This window comes from Lutjanus erythropterus, chromosome 1, assembly GCF_056507025.1.
Source record: "Lutjanus erythropterus isolate fLutEry1 chromosome 1, fLutEry1.hap2, whole genome shotgun sequence".
NCBI lineage: Eukaryota > Metazoa > Chordata > Actinopteri > Lutjaniformes > Lutjanidae > Lutjanus > Lutjanus erythropterus.
This window is the reverse complement of record NC_139317.1, coordinates 33,540,070-33,555,697: the sequence shown is the minus strand read 5'-3', so window position 1 is coordinate 33,555,697 and position 15,628 is coordinate 33,540,070. Positions and strand designations below refer to the sequence as shown.

The following is a 15,628-nucleotide window of genomic DNA, read 5'->3' as shown; positions in this document are numbered from 1 at the left end:
TGTCACATCAAATCACAATCATATTTTTTGACAAACAGATGTCACATAAAAGGATAGTTTGCCCAAATAACAAATGTACATTACTTTACAAAAAGTGTTGGAACTGTCCCCAGACTCCCGTAGTACTGGTTCACAAACTGGAGTTGGGGACCAGCAATTGGTGTAATAAATCTGAAAAAAGACTGGATGTTAGGATGTTAGAACAGAACTTGTTATCATTTTATTTCTTCCAGTACATCACTTCACATCTAGCAGCCCACATGTCATTCTGCATAAGCCCTCATCCGGGAACCCCTGAGAAAAGCGCTCATCAGACGGAGAACGGTGCTTGTGGGTTTTCCAAAACTGGAGACGCACTCATGTAGCGGTGACGGGAATTTACAACAGTCAACAGACTATAACAGAGTTTCAGAAGTCCGGTAGGTGGCAGTGAATGTTCTCAGGTAGGGAGGGCAGGTTGCGTGTGTGTGTGTGCGGGGGGGGTGTGTTCCTCTTGCACAAGCGCTCCCATGTTGCGTAGTGTGGAAACCTGACGTGGAGAGCAGCGGAGCAGTGAGTGAGTGACACACAAGAGTTGCGGCAGGGCAGAACAGAAAGTGCCTGTGGCCGCGAAGGCTCCCCCCCTCCTCTCCGGACCGACAGAGACGCTCGAAGACTGGCGACGGGCTCCGACACCGGTCGGCTGGCCGCGGGTGACCCGAGGTCGGATCCCACTTTGACGCACAAGACTCGGGCTCCGCCGGCAGGAAAGCTGGAACTAAACTACATTCATTGACTTGAGAGCGATGCACTGGCAGCATGGCCAAGTGGTTCAAGGAGCACCTAGGATTCAAAACTACCAAAGCACCCCCTCCGGCGCCTCCGAAACCCGACTACAGACACTGTCACACCGGTGTGCCCGGCGGTGCGCCTGGCTACCAGCAAACAAGCTCCGCGGCCACCTTCCCGAGCCCCGCTCAGCCGGACATCCTCGCTGCTTACAAACTACAAAAGGAGCTGGACTTCGAGGACCCGTACACTCCAGGTGGAAATATTTCATTCTCCAGCTTGAACACTGTGGGCTCGCCGGATATCAAGTATGTGTCCCCAAAACACCGACTTATCAAGGTGGAAACAATCGAGAAGAGCAGCCCGGCTCCAGGCGGCGGTGTCACCGTCACCCAGGCTGTTGCTGTAGGGAGTGTTAAATCTCCGACCTCACCTCCCTCGGACCACGACAACAAGGAGAAGGTGGGTGAAGTTTGGTCCAAACATAAAGTCTGTAGCCAAGTATAGTGCAACAACTCACTCCTTAACTTGCCTATAGGTTGTTTTTTTCTTCTAATTATTGAAACAAACAGCCCAGTGAAGCATATGCTAATCATTTGTCAGTTTTCCGCAAAATTAAACCACAGAATTAGCATTTTTTCTCATAAAACTTTTTTTTTTTTTTTATCTCAAATCATACATGGTGTCTGTATGAAGTACTTGACCTACTCTTGTAAGGAATGAATCGTTACAACCGGCAGAACTTGTTATCACAACCGCACAACGGCTGTCCACATGAGTTGCGACATCCACCTCTCGTCTAATAACTAACCTGCACTACAGGGAGTGCTGTGGTCTGTGTACTGTGTTCACACACAGCTCAATATCACAGCACATATACCTCAATATCGGAAAACTGTGCTCTTTATGCTTAACTTTGTGACAGTTAATTTGCTGCAAAGTGCTGGCAAACTCTGCTCTGCTCTGTCTGCAGTTTATTCCCAAGCAACAATGTGATCAAGAGTTATTCCCATAGCCTCCAATTGAACTTTAATCTAATCTTTTTTAACTAGACAGATCAATTTAGTGAATGTTATTTTTGCAGTGATGTCTGCTGCCTTGGGGGGGAATTACTTGTGATGGGATCATAGATATATGGCTATAATTTGAGCCTCTCTTGGCACATGTCTGTGAATTAGAGGCTTGAGAGATACTGGACTTCTGGGCCGATATGGAGAGTGATATTAGGGTGTAAAAAAGTTCAGACATTGATATATCGTTATGATTCCTCAAATATGGTTACCAAACACTTTTGACAAAGTATATGCAAATTGGAGGCAGGATATTTTACAGTTTAACAGTAAACTTTCACTGGTATTTTCTGATACATTAAAGACTGACCGATATAGGATTTTTGAGACCAGTGGTGATACAGATTTTAGTGGTGAAAAAATCCCTGACTACTGATACGACAGCCAATTTAGGGAATTTTTAGATCTTTTCTTTGTGACTGTGCAAAGGTACACAGAAGGTGACTTTCTTAAACAAATAAGAAAAAATACTTAAGTGAAATATTCTATAGCATGTTAAATAGTTTAACATATATTACATAAATTGTCCATCAGTTCTAGAATTGATGATTTTAATCCAGCCAGTCAGTGCGGGGCAGGTTGTAAAAACAAGAACTGCCAGGGAGCTCCTCTTGTCCTCATAAATGTTCCCCATTGTGCTAAATCTAAATCACCTCAAGCATCACTTTCTGTGTTATATGCTCTGTAAAGAAATTTAATATAAAATAAAAAAAAACACAAATAGAACAAAAAATGTCTATGCATTAGACTTGAATTAAGAAAATGAATGAAATATGCAGTAGATGTTGCCCTTAAAAGTAAAAAATTAAAATTAAAAATTAAATCTGCGTTATGTTCTGTAAAAAAAAGTTTTCAAATTGTCATTATTAGACAAATTATATGCTAATATAGCTGATATATATAGCTGTGATAGGCCAATATTGGGCCAATAATATTGGCCAGGCAATATAGTGGTCTGCACCTTTTTTTTTTTACCTTTTAGGCTGTAGCTTATGCGTGGAGCTGGTTGCACACTTGTCAGCACACAGTGAACGTGGAGACAGACAAACAGGCAGAATGCAGTGCAGGCCGTGCCTTGGAGCTCACTGTCATGTCAGGCCTCTTAGGAATTCATACACAACGGGCTCATTTGGAGAAACCTGAGATGTTCAGTGTCAGTGAGGTTAAGGACACTATATGATGAGTGTGATCCAGCTGAGGAATGTTTCAGTGTCTGCGTAGCTCATGTACAGAGGAGAAAGCACAGGCCTGTGAAAAAACACACACTGTGCACTACTGTTTCCTCTTCAGATAAATCGCAACTGTGTTTCCAGATTTCTTTTGGTCATTGGATTTCACCTCCATGTTACTTCCTCCTCCTCTTGTGTTTGCTTTCGCACCTGTCTTTGTGACGTGCGGCAAGTTCGCAGTTGGTTTTGGTTCAGCACTGTTATTTATATTCCACAGTGTCTACAGCCTGTCACAGGAGTGTTGCATGAAGGAAGACTGCACTTTTCTTCGCCCCAGTTTTGATCGCACAAAGCACAACTATGACTGTCAACTGTATGTCCCATATGCCTTCATCATAAAGATCAGGAACTGCCGTGAAGCTCATAAAACCATCTTCTGTGGCATTGTTTGTTTTCCCAAACTGTCAACCACTGCTTTCAGCAGCCCTCATGAACTTGGTATACAGGTTTGATAATCCTACAGTGATGTGTTATCAGTAAAACAAGCAGGAAAGCAGAATTACCATTCTCATCCAGCCACTGCAGCTGTTCAAGCTGATTAAACAGATTATTGTTGTCTCATGTTAATTGAAGCTTATTTGGATCTCCCCCAGTCAGGAGTACAGTTGCCTGCGCCCTTCCTCTCCCTCCTCTCATGTGCACATATGGCTTTAACAGACAGGCAGATGATTGTATGGTATGGTTTAAATACCTCACACCTACTAGTATGGATGATGTTATGGATGAGCTAAATCACTGCTGACAGCTGGCAGGCTTAAGCAATATGTCGAGAGAGGGGTTTAAAGGTTTCTTGTCAAGTGCTGAAGGTTAAATGAGAACGGTGTAGTAGTGGAGACGGAGGTGTGATGGAGATCAGATAATATCGTTGTGTTTTTTTGTACCCATTGTCTTCACACTGCGTTAGTGGTGTCTGTACACTTTTAGCAAACTGGAGATATCTGGGGCTGTTGTTGCCACCCTTGGAGTTTTCTGCCATCTATCTTGCAGAGTATTAAAAAAAAAAGCTTCCAGAGACTTGGAAATTATCTGTGCTGTATAATCCATCACAGTAATCAGTGTGCCTTAATTTGGTTTTGAAAAAGTTTGTCAGTTTTACACTTATTGCATCGTGCTGAGTTGAATGCTTTCACTGCATGGCTTACTGTCAGTCACCTGACACCCTCAGGAGGGAACGGAAGTTTGCAGCAGGGGAGTGTTCCAAAAAACACATGTCGCCTTTCAGTCTTTGTTACATTTATTTGTCTATAAAATCCCCAGAATTGTGAAAAATGCTTATCACAGTTTCCCAGAGCCCAAAGTGACATCTTCAGATTGATTCTCTTGTCCAACAAACAGTCTAAAACCCAAAGACTTTTCATTTACTAAGACACTGGAAAGGTATCCCACTTATTTATTTGGCCACACATCACAATAGACACTTGCTTATACATTTCAGCCTTCATCAGAGAGTTTGCAGTATTCAGGTACAATTTGGTAACATACAGTTGAGATTTGGACCCAATTATTTACAAACCAATCACTCTTCTTATCCCTTGCTTCCAGATATGGGGACCAATCACAAGTTTCTGGTTAATTCTGATTCACACTGGTCACACATGCACGGATGTGGGAGAGTGGTCATCGCCTGCCAGATGTCTTTGCTGTTGGTCAAGGCTTTCACACTGCCCCCCTCAAAGTTCACCAAAGTTGATCTTGAGGTGAAGACAGGGCGCCAATTCATGGTCACTCCCCTTAATTCACAGATGTGTGACCGGACCCTTAAATTACAATACATTATGAAGCTTAGCAAAACATTATTTCTGACTGTCTCTCCATTTACTATCATAAATGACAAAGAAGAGCAGCAAATCCTCACATTTAAGAAGATGGAACCAGCAGACTACAAAAATGTTTAATTGATTGTCAGAATAGTTCGCTGTTCTTTTAGTTATTGATTGAACAAGTAATTGCTGCAGCTCTATTATCAACCATGTCAAAAACCGAGAGCATGGACACAAAGTACATCTCATTCTGCATATAATTTTTTTAATTATGCATGAAGAATTTGCATAAAAACCCTTCCAAATAACTAATCATGCTCCTCAGTAGCTACATTGTTGCAGCGAGTGTTGTGAGGTTTAATGTTTAAACTTTTGTGAGGATTAAAGTTTGTTTGGAAGCAAAGGATTTTCTTTCCAGTGTGGCTGGCCATGATAATTGTTTGTAATCCTTTTTAGAGGGACTCTCCAGGTGATTTTAAAAGTGCTGTTAATGTAAGATTGTCCCATTATGTAGACACTGTTGTTTCGTCAGTCTCTGTGGGAGAACACACTCTGTTTCCAGCGTGTTTCAGATTCTCTCCCCTCAGGCTGATGTTGAAAGGTTGAAAGTGTGTGGAGTTCACAATATGTGTTCTTGTTTGAAGCTCCATGTTGGAACAGTTTTAGAGCTACCTTTCTCAGGCTTTTTTTTTCAGAGAGACTTCTGGACAGTGTTTAAAAAAGAAAGTGTTTGTGGCTTGTAGCTCACACATACTGTAGACACACTCACACATGGGTGGACATTAGTGTGATAGTAAATGGAGTCTTTTTAAGTGCACAGACTAAACGCTGACTGCTGGAGACTGAGCAGAGAGCACACAAGTGTCTTAACAGCACTGCTTGGTTACATTGATGTTTTAATTACTTGACTCATGAATGCTAATTATATCACTGCTTACCTAATGCCTGAAATGCCAATAGCAGAGTCAAGTGAATTTCCCTCAGTCCATTTCTATCCACCAGGATTGCATGGGAAAAAAAAGAACATAAGAAAGTTTGAACATGCAATACCTGTTTTGCAAATTTTCATAGGTGCCCTATTTCTTCTTGCAGTTATATTTTTTATGCCAACAATCATCTAAGAGGTCATTTATTCAGAGGATTTTTGTATAGGTATTGTGAGTTATGCTCTGCATGTGGAGCTTTATTTTGATGCAGATTGTTGCTTGCACTTTTGAGTTTCCGAAGCATTGTGATGTGTTTTGTTTTTAATGATGCCAAGCCCTTCATGGTAGAGTGAGTTGAGGGAGATGATCAATTATCATCCTGCCTTGCAGCTAATTAAAGGCCTCATCTCCCAGCTCATCGCTCTACTCAGCACTAACCTAACTTCTCTCAAGGACATGCGAAAGTGATGACGGGCCCCACTCGGAAATGTGTAAACAAAAGCAGTAACGCGGAGCTGACAGGCTGGGGCAGTCCTTTTTAAGTGCACCCCGTCATCATCAGTATCTGCCTGTGCACCTGGGAAACTGATGTTCCAGTCTAACTTTGGCTTCCTTCATGGCTCGGGGTCCCTTTGACTCAGTGATCCCACGAGCTGGCTTATCTAACTATAGAAACCTACAGTTGGATCAGAAAGCTCAGGCAGCTGTTGAGCAGCCAACAGAGGCATCTGGATCGAGACAGTTCCTCTGTGCTTGCATCTCCTCTGTGCCTCTTTTGACAAGACCTTGCTCAGCATTTCAACTTATTATGCTGGAGGTGGAAAACCATGGTTACCTCTACCAGAAAAAAAGTTTTTGATCCTCTGTGGTCTGTCTTTTTTTAACAGGATATCTCAAAAAAATAGTCAGTGGATTGAATTAAATTCTGTTGAACTCAGATCGATGAAAAATGATTAGGTTTTAGTGCAGACAGTCACATCATGCGGTCATTTATAAAGCGCTTTCTATCTTTGCTCCTAACACCTCAACTGTGAGTCCTTGAAGCAAAATTCTCCTTTCCATGAAGTCTTTGGTTTGCAAAAAATCTATCAAAATAGGCCCTGCCCTTTTCTGCTTGAACAGATTTTCTGTCATTTTTAATTTCTCTGGTGCAGGTAAGAACGGAGGTATAACAAAGATGATGAAAGTGTTGCATTTGTGAAGTTACTTCATCTTGTCCTTGAGATGCTGTGGAAATCTAATCAATTGAAGAGTTAATATGAATTTGAATACAGTTGTACTGAAGTAAAGAAGACCAGACAGGTGTGACCCATTTAAAAGGATAGTTTGGATTATTTGAAGTGGGGTTGTATGAGGTACTTATCCATAGTCAGTGTAGAGGAGGAGTACTAGCGTGGAACCTAAACTACACAACTCTGTGCTGTCTTTACTGTTGTACCAAACTCTAACATGCTGGCAAAATAAAGGTCATGTTCATGACTTCAGCTTTAGCAAACTAACTGTATTAGTCACATGTAGTTGTCTTGGGAGTAAAGATCAGACATTGTATTTAGTTGCAAAAACTATGTCACACTCAGTGAATGCCAGTCAATACAAAGGCAGTGATGCTTCCAATAGGCTGTCACGGAACAATAGATGTTGACTTCCTTCCCTTTGTCCTTTGCATACTTTTGAGTCCATTTGCATGTGTAATGATTAGATTGATCTTGAGATGGTGCACTGCAGTCTGTGAAAGAGCTGAATTATGTCCTCACTGGACACACCTGCTAAACTACAGTCTACCTCAGCCTGAGTAGATCAGGCTTTTGACTGGCCTGTGGATTACAGTGCCCGTAGAGCATGGCTGAACTCGACTTGAGTTTCATTTCCCCACAACCTGAATATCTTAGCTTGGCCTTTCACCCTGGCTCTCCAGACATCATTGGAGTTTTATAAATGCATCCCACCGGCCTTTAGCGCTCTCATCTCTGCCAGTGATAGGAGAAATGTCAAGCACAAACGTCAATATCACCTGGGTCTGTGAGAGTGGTTTTCTTCAGGGAGCCAGAAAATGGATGAAAACATCAGAGCCCATCATGTTTTGTTATAGCACCCCTTTTAAGTGAAGTTCTCTACCCTTCTAAATCAGACAGAGGCTGGAGAGGCTGGGGAAGTTGGGGGAGGCGCGTCTGGATGTCAGAGCGGTGCAGGATGTGCCCTTGCTGCTCTGCAGCTGCTGAAACCTGTTTATTTGTGCTCTTTGGTGAGAAAACGCTATAATGTTAGGCATAATGTCATATTTTCTTACTCAGGTTATTAATTAGAGGGATAGTTCACATTGTTTAAAGTGGGGTTGAATGAGGTACTCTTTCAGTAGATAGTGGTTGGCACATCCCAGGTTAGAAGAAGCAGTGAGGTGCACCAGCACAGAAGCTAAGCAGTGCACTGTTGTGGACAGGGTCAGCAACAAAAGGTATTTTAGCCACTTAATAAACAGCACGCATAAATAATTCATTAACAGTGTAAGTGTATGCTATGTTTAGAATAGTTTCACCGCATTACTTTGCTGTAAGATAACCTCTTCTGATGGGAAACCACCATGTTACAAGCCAAATACCAGTGTCTCCAAACTGACCAAACCCCATAGGTGAAATCAGTAATTTTACTTTACAGAACATGGGAGCTGCAGGTCTAATGTTGCCTCTATCTATTAGCATATTTGTGTTATTGTGTGACTTTGGTGGTATAAGAGGATAATCCAGATTCACCAATGTTACACAATAACACTATCAAAATAAAAGATCAAGGCAGAGGTAGACCATCAACTCCCATGTTCTGTGTGGTAAAGTCACTGATTTTGCCTATGATCCTTGATTGGTTTGGAGACAATGATGTTTGGCTTATATAAAAGCAGTTTCCCCTCTGAAAAAGCTGTCTGATGGCAAAGTAAAGCAGTGAAAATATTCTAAATGTGTTGTTCGCTTAAATGAATATAGGTTCTTTTAGGTGGTATTTTATTTAAGAGGCTTTTTTTTGTTCACCCTGTTCTAAGCAGGACATTGTTTAACTTTTGTTCTAGTGCCAACCAGCATTTACTGTCGGAAATAAACTGACTATCAAAAAGTGCCTCATGCACATTAAATAATCCGAGGTATCCCTTTAAAATTAAGTTTATTTTACACCTGTGGACATCCAAGCAGAATGAATACATAATTGGAATAATGTAAAGCCTTAACAGTAATAATTTAAGTAATTTTCCACTGCTGAGACAGTGTGATACCCAGGTTGAAATAATCAACAGATTGGTGTGAAAGCTGTGTTGTGGACGTTGTGGATTGTGCAGCTGTTGTTTTTCTTAATCACACTCAGTAGTGACAAATTTGTTACCGTCAGTGGTGGGCAGATTGTGACTCACATCTTCAAGTCAGTAGATAATTGTTTTGATCATTATGAAAAATTGTGCAAAATAACAAAGACAGTGTGTGTTGCCATGGCCACTCTGACTCATGACAGGAAAGTCTAGACTGTGATATGGTTGGCATGAAGCACCAGGCACGATTGTGAGTTTGACCCACTCTTCATGGAGGTGTCAAAGAATGCCATGCATTTCCTGAACTATTTTAAGAATCTCAAAGTCGTCCTGGCTAGTTCAAGTCTACAAGATGTTCAGTTTTAATTACTGACTGCTCAGAATAATACAAATTGTTCGTTTCATGTCAAACATATTTTATACTCAAAGATTTTTTTTCAATTCTTTCATTGACAAAAGAGTACCACAGTGGATTCCTGTGACCTGAATAAGAATCCTGGAAGGGCACTTTGAAAGGAAGGAAGGAGCACAGAGCCTAACAGCGCACATGCTTAAGCCCCGCCTCTCTGTGGCAGGATGAAGTCATCCTGTGGTGGAGGATACACTGAGAGCCATACGGTTGTGCTCCTTCGCTTGAGCACCGAAAGCTTTGGCTTTTCATCAAGATAATATTTTGGTGAATCCACAAGTTCTGTTTCATTTACATGACAGCACTGAAATCCAGCATCATTGAGTGTAATAAGTGGTCATGGTTAGGTTTTAACCTCCCATCACATGTGCTTGAAAGTTATAGGTCTTGGAAGTGATGGTCTTTAGCCATTGTTTGCTTATTTTCTTCTTCCCCTCCATCTGGGAACCTTCTTTTCAGTTTTAAAGGGTCCCGGTGGAGTCTGTTGTGTTTGTTGCTTGATTTGCTTTTTCTAGCTTTGCACCGGAACATCAGTCACATGATTCCACCAGGTCACAATTAGCCTGCAGACTAGCGCTGCAGCTCAAGCCGCTGGGGAGCTGTAGACACATGGCTCTGTTTTGTTTAATGACAGTGTGTATGTGTGAGAGTGTGTGTGAGAGAGAGAGAGTGTGTAGAAGGAGGGAGTCCTGGTGGGCAGGCAGATCGTCACACGCAGATTAAAAGGAAACAAATCGAGCCCTAAGCCTGCCTTCCATCTAAGGCATTAAGGGAGAATCTGTGTGACACATTGGCTTTTGCAAAATCAGTAGCTCTGCCTTCCCTCTGTAAAAACTATGCAAATTTCAGCAGTGATAAAATAGTTATTTTTGCATCAAAATACAGTATAGTGTAGAGATCATAGAGATCTGATTTGCCTTTTTATCTCCTGTGTTGAATGCAGCCTGTTGTTTTTGTGTCACACTGCAGGCGGCAGCCAGACTTCCGTCTTGCAAACAGAGCTGCCCTGTGATCTGAGCGCCCACCAGGAAGCTGAACACTTCCATTTCTTCTTAGTGGGATTTCAGTCTTTCCTTTCATTTCATTCTGTGAATGAGCAATGAGTTTACCAAATAATTTTCAGCGTGTTGTAAAGCCGCTCAGACCTATGATTTATTCACAAGAGCTTACATTTTACTTGTTTCCGTTTTCACAGTTGAGAACAAAAGAACATTTTGCACATCTATTGGATGGGACAGGTGCGTAGGAGAGCAGCAAATGGATCAAAAAGTTGCACAAGACCTCTCTCACATTGTCTGACTTGAAATACATTTATTTGTGATGTTTCAGTGCTGGACCTTCATCAGGCATCAGTTTGTGTCAAGGAGAAGCTACCTCAAACAGGGAGTGGATTTTAGTTTACAACAAGTCACATTCCTCACATGCAAAAAAATCACAATTGGCAATTAAACACACTATAATTTCCAAAACAGAGCCAGAAAAATAAAGCACTCTGTATTATAGCCATTGTAAATACATCCCAAAATGCTTGCATTAAAATGAATAAATATTTAAACTGCATTGTCAAAAAAACACCCATAAATATTACAAAAAAATTAAGAAATATTACATGTAAAGGATAATGTATAATAATAATAACAGACCTTAGAATGCCAATCAAAATCTAGTATTTAACAAAACCATAAATAAATATAACCCACACAATCCATCAGTGGAACGTACCTTAAATAACAATCAAATTTATCTCAACACTGTCAACACTTCATACATTAAATCAAGTAGGTCCCTATAAATAAATCCTGCAGGCATCAAGAAATTATGGCTGTAAAAAGTGCACATATTCGACATGTTTCAACATTTGTAGGTGAACCTAGCATCTAGAAAAAATGCATATTGAAAAAAAAGTCAAGATCAATAATAAATTTTAAAATATAGACGCCTCCACATGTGACTGGTGGCAGACCAACAACCACTCCCTATTTAAGACGACTCCTCCTTGACACAAACTGTTTGCCTGATGAGGGTATGTTTCACAGTTAAAATTAGCTGTGACAGTGATAGGGATGCGGGTGGAGAATGAAAGCCGCTATCTGCAGTTGTTTGGTGGAAAATAAGGAATGGCTTGGTTGCTCCAGGATTAAGGAAGTGCTCCCTTCCTGACAGGAAGTGTTTACAGCTTGGTGACATTCCCTTTTTAACTTGACAAGTCTGTGCTCGCCCCTCTCTGTGGGCTGAGTATTCTGGCTGCTGCTTGCTTGCTAAAATGTAACCAGGGTTAATGTTCTCGGCTGTTTCGACATGTGCAATCTGGATGTCGGAAATAGTGACAGATGATGACGGCACATAGCTGCTGCGTGTTCCTCTGAGGGCTCTGTGGCAACAGACGAGTGATTGTCCCTCAACCCTCCTGACACAGCCTCTCTCGCCTTTTTCTAAACTCTTAGAAACAAAGGTGCTAAATAGAACCATATAGAGTTCTTCAGCATGTCCCCATAGGAGAACCCTGTATAAAGATTCCACCTGGAGGCCTTTCAGAGTTCTACCTAGAACCTAACGTGAAGGGTTATGCCAAGAACCATCTGAGAAAGATTCCACCCAGAACCCCCTATAAGAGGTTCTAAAGAGAGAAACCTTCTGTGGTGTAATAGTTCCACCGAGAACCCTCTCCGGGAATTCTATCCAGAATCTTTCCACCTTCTAACTGGTAATTTACACCAGGCGTGGCTGTGCGGCGTCATGGCTGCACCGCGGCACTCAGACCAATTCATGGCCATTCTAGTCAGTTCTTTTGTTTACACCAGATGCGCTGCGGCACGTTTTAGCTGCGTCCCAGAAGCAGCTTGGCGCTCCGCTCTGCAGAGAATACGCAGCAAGTCTATTTTTGATGGGTGGCGCGTCAATTAGCACAGAGCAGGTCGAATTTTCAAATGTTCAGAATAAAAGACCCCGTGCAGACTCACGATCATAAAGACAGACAGACAGAAAATAAAGAATTTAACTACGTAGCCTGCTTATACATGGTAGAAGGACAAAGAGCAAGGAAAGAGGACTTAATCAACAAAATCAGAGCAAGTAAACATAACCAGACGGGCAAAACGCTCCACTGCTGAAACGCTTCTGAAATTCTGCTGGTGGAAATTGCAGTCGCTCGTATGACGGAACAAAACCGCGGCGCACACGCAACGTCACAAAGCCACATCTGGTGTAAATTACGGGTAAAGGTGCCAACAAGAACCCAGCCACGGATTTAGTAGAGAACTTTTTTATATTCCAAGGGGTTCATCTTGAGCCCACCCCAGGGGGTTCTGCCGAGAACCTTTTTGTATTCCTGGGGTTTCATGTAGAACTCACCAAGGGGGATCTAAAAATAGCCTTTTTATGAAGGTTTTACCTGTGATCCTCTTGTCTTCTGAGGGTTCTACAAAGAACCAAATTCTCAAAACTCCACCTGTTCAGTAAGAACCCTTTTGGAAACCTTATTTCTAAGTGTGCATCTTGCTCAGAGAGGTGGGAAGCCACGTAGCAGTGGCAGCGGTGTGGGACTCCACCCCGTGCGCTTGCTCCATTGTGACGTGCAGGGACCTCAGTGCATCCTCACCACACAGAGGCTATCTGAGGCCACAGAGCTTCCAGCCTCAATCAAGATGTCCTCACATCAAAATCTGCAGCTTTGTTTACAGCCTGACTGTGGCTTGTTTTTCTCCCTGCTCTATAAATCACCCTCCCGAAATCAAAGCCTCCGTCCCAGTGGATCTCCTCGTGTTGTTTCACGAAGCCCTACTTTCCTAATTGTGTCAATTTTTATCTTATAGGAGCCATGATGATAAACAATACTGTTTTTGCCTATGCGCTGTGGCACCCGCATCACATGGGAGTGAATTGAATGTCTAGTCTCCAAAATGTGTCAGCAGATTTTCCCTCATTGAAAACCACTACCTCATTCTCAAATTAAAAAACAAATCAGTGTTTCTGCAATAATTGTAACTGTAGTGATGAGGGAAATTGGTGTCGGCCGTGTTGAGGACAAATCGCTCATTCACACAGGCCTGGGATTACCATATTTTATAAAATTCCAACACACCATTGTAGCCTCTGAATTATTATCAACTCCTGCGCCGCACTACTAACTGTATGTAGCAGAAACACTGCCAATAAATCTATCACAGAGGGATGGGGGCAGAGGAAGGAAATTGGATTTTGTCAAGCGTGTCGTCAAGCACTTAATCTTGAATATCTGTCGCATATTAAGAGCACCTTCATAGGGTACAACCCACGGCCTCCTCCTGTTTCTCCACTGGAGGCCTTAAGTGGCGGCGTGGAGTGGGTTTCAATGAAGGAGGTCCTCAGGGACAAGTTGGGGTGCTTTTTGTGCTTCGCTGCCTTGGGTGCTATAGGAGGATGCAGTCATTCATCAGGAGACGAGGGCAGCCAGAGTCGGAATTTATTGAAAAGTGAGGTTATACATTTAGCTACTTAAAATTGCGGAAGCCAGTAGGTGATTTGTTCAAGTGTAGAAAGGAATGGATGAGGCCAGTATCTAGTTCTCTCCAAGTGCAGTTTAGCCTGTTTGTTTGAGGGGTCCTAGTAACACTTATCTACTTACTTTATAGCCTGTCAGTGTATTGATGTTACACAGTTGGCATGTTGTAGATCATTATGCAGGGTTTCTCAAAGTGTGGCCCGTGGGCCAATGGCAGCCCTCCAAAATATTTTGTGCGGCTGTGAACCTGACATGAAATCCATGCATTGCATGCATTTTAATCCGTCAATTTCAATACTTCAGTAGCTTAAATAGACTATTTAGTACAACCCTCGGCTACTGCTTGCCATTTTAACGTTGTTTAAGGTAGCTACTTGCTAATGGAAGGCTACCTGCTACCAGAGCTGTGGAGAGAGTGTTGATGTAATGTTAACTAGGAACTAGGATATCGTCTGCATCAGAAGGCAGCTATTTCGATTGGCAGTCCACGTGTGTGACACCGTAATCTATGTTGTGATTTCGCCCAATAGGTACTGGTCATATAGGAACCAGTGCCATATTGGCACCGCATTTCTGTTCCCAACCCTAGCAACTAGTGGCACCTCATGAGTATCGCAGGAATTATTTTGTCGTCAAAGCCTGCGCTGTACTTGGGTGGACAACTGCAGATTAATGTGGATGTGAGAGGGAAAAACCACCAAGAGTCAAGTGCTGTACGGATGAGGAGAAAAAAGATGTTTCAGGAAAAATTTATCAGCTCTCACTTCCTTGTGGAACAGATAAATTGATCAAACAACTGAATTGGGTGCTCAAGGAATTTCATGATGAATGCCATTATGGGACCAATCACAAATTCTATAAGTTCATGTGTCTCTCAAGAATATGTGTAGCAGCTCATGTGGAGCTTTCATGCATCGTAATTCAAAATCAGATGTGACCTCTGACCTGTCTTTCAAGCTCTTTCAGGGAAACTTGCAGCCTAAAAAATGCTGACAGAAAGGTCTCCTTCAGTTTTCCAAAACCAATTGCTACTAATTGGCATTGAGTTATTATTCAAAACAAACTTTAGTTTAATGCGTGCATAAGCAAAAATAAATCCATTACATTTTGTGGACACCATGCAGTAGAGGACAGACACTCATTAGAATTGCTATTTTGTTTGTTTACTCTAAATATAAGTAAAAGTTCAGTGTAATGTTAACATGCTGTGCCTGAGGGCTGAAATTAGGTAAAGTGGTGTTCTGGGATGCTACAATATACTCTTAATTGCTTTTAGATGTGCCTGGGGGCAAATACTAACATCCACACAAGGCCTCTGCACTACAAATGCAGTAATAAATATCTCCAGAAATTATGTTATAGAATTCTGTTTAACTGTATATTGGTGTTTACCAAAGGAAAACAAAGAGACAGAATATCTGATGTAGATAAGTCCTGTTGTCTCTGGACAGAATGCTGTTCAGGGATGTTGTAGATATCGGGGTAGACAGCGGTAATTTTTCTCAAAGGGAAAAAAAGTATTTCCTGTAGGGTTTTAGTAGCAAAAGAAGTAGTCCTAGAAAATATGATTTCAATTCTGTTCACAACCACATCTGGTCTCCTCTGTTAATGTGATGGTGTCATCACTCTACGACAGATGTTCAAGCAGTTGCAGATGTTCATTTTCACTGACATGAAGACCTCTCTGGTTAATGTAA

At 41.9% G+C, this 15,628-nt stretch overlaps 1 protein-coding gene across 4 annotated transcripts in view; it reads left to right on the top strand.

Annotated features, from left to right (window-relative positions):
• Positions 1 to 286: 286 nt before the first annotated feature.
• Positions 287 to 15,628, top strand: part of shf (Src homology 2 domain containing F) — a 136,441-nt gene continuing 121,099 nt past the window's right edge. Inside the window, exon 1 of one of the 4 annotated variants that reach the window (XM_084720270.1) lies at positions 287 to 1,230. In XM_084720270.1, coding sequence (XP_084576396.1) covers positions 799 to 1,230 — 432 coding nt within the window. In that variant the 5' untranslated portion in view covers positions 287 to 798. The remainder of the gene's footprint in view (positions 1,231 to 15,628) is intronic. The other 3 variants (XM_084720278.1, XM_084720287.1, XM_084720296.1) reach the window with 3 other exon arrangements.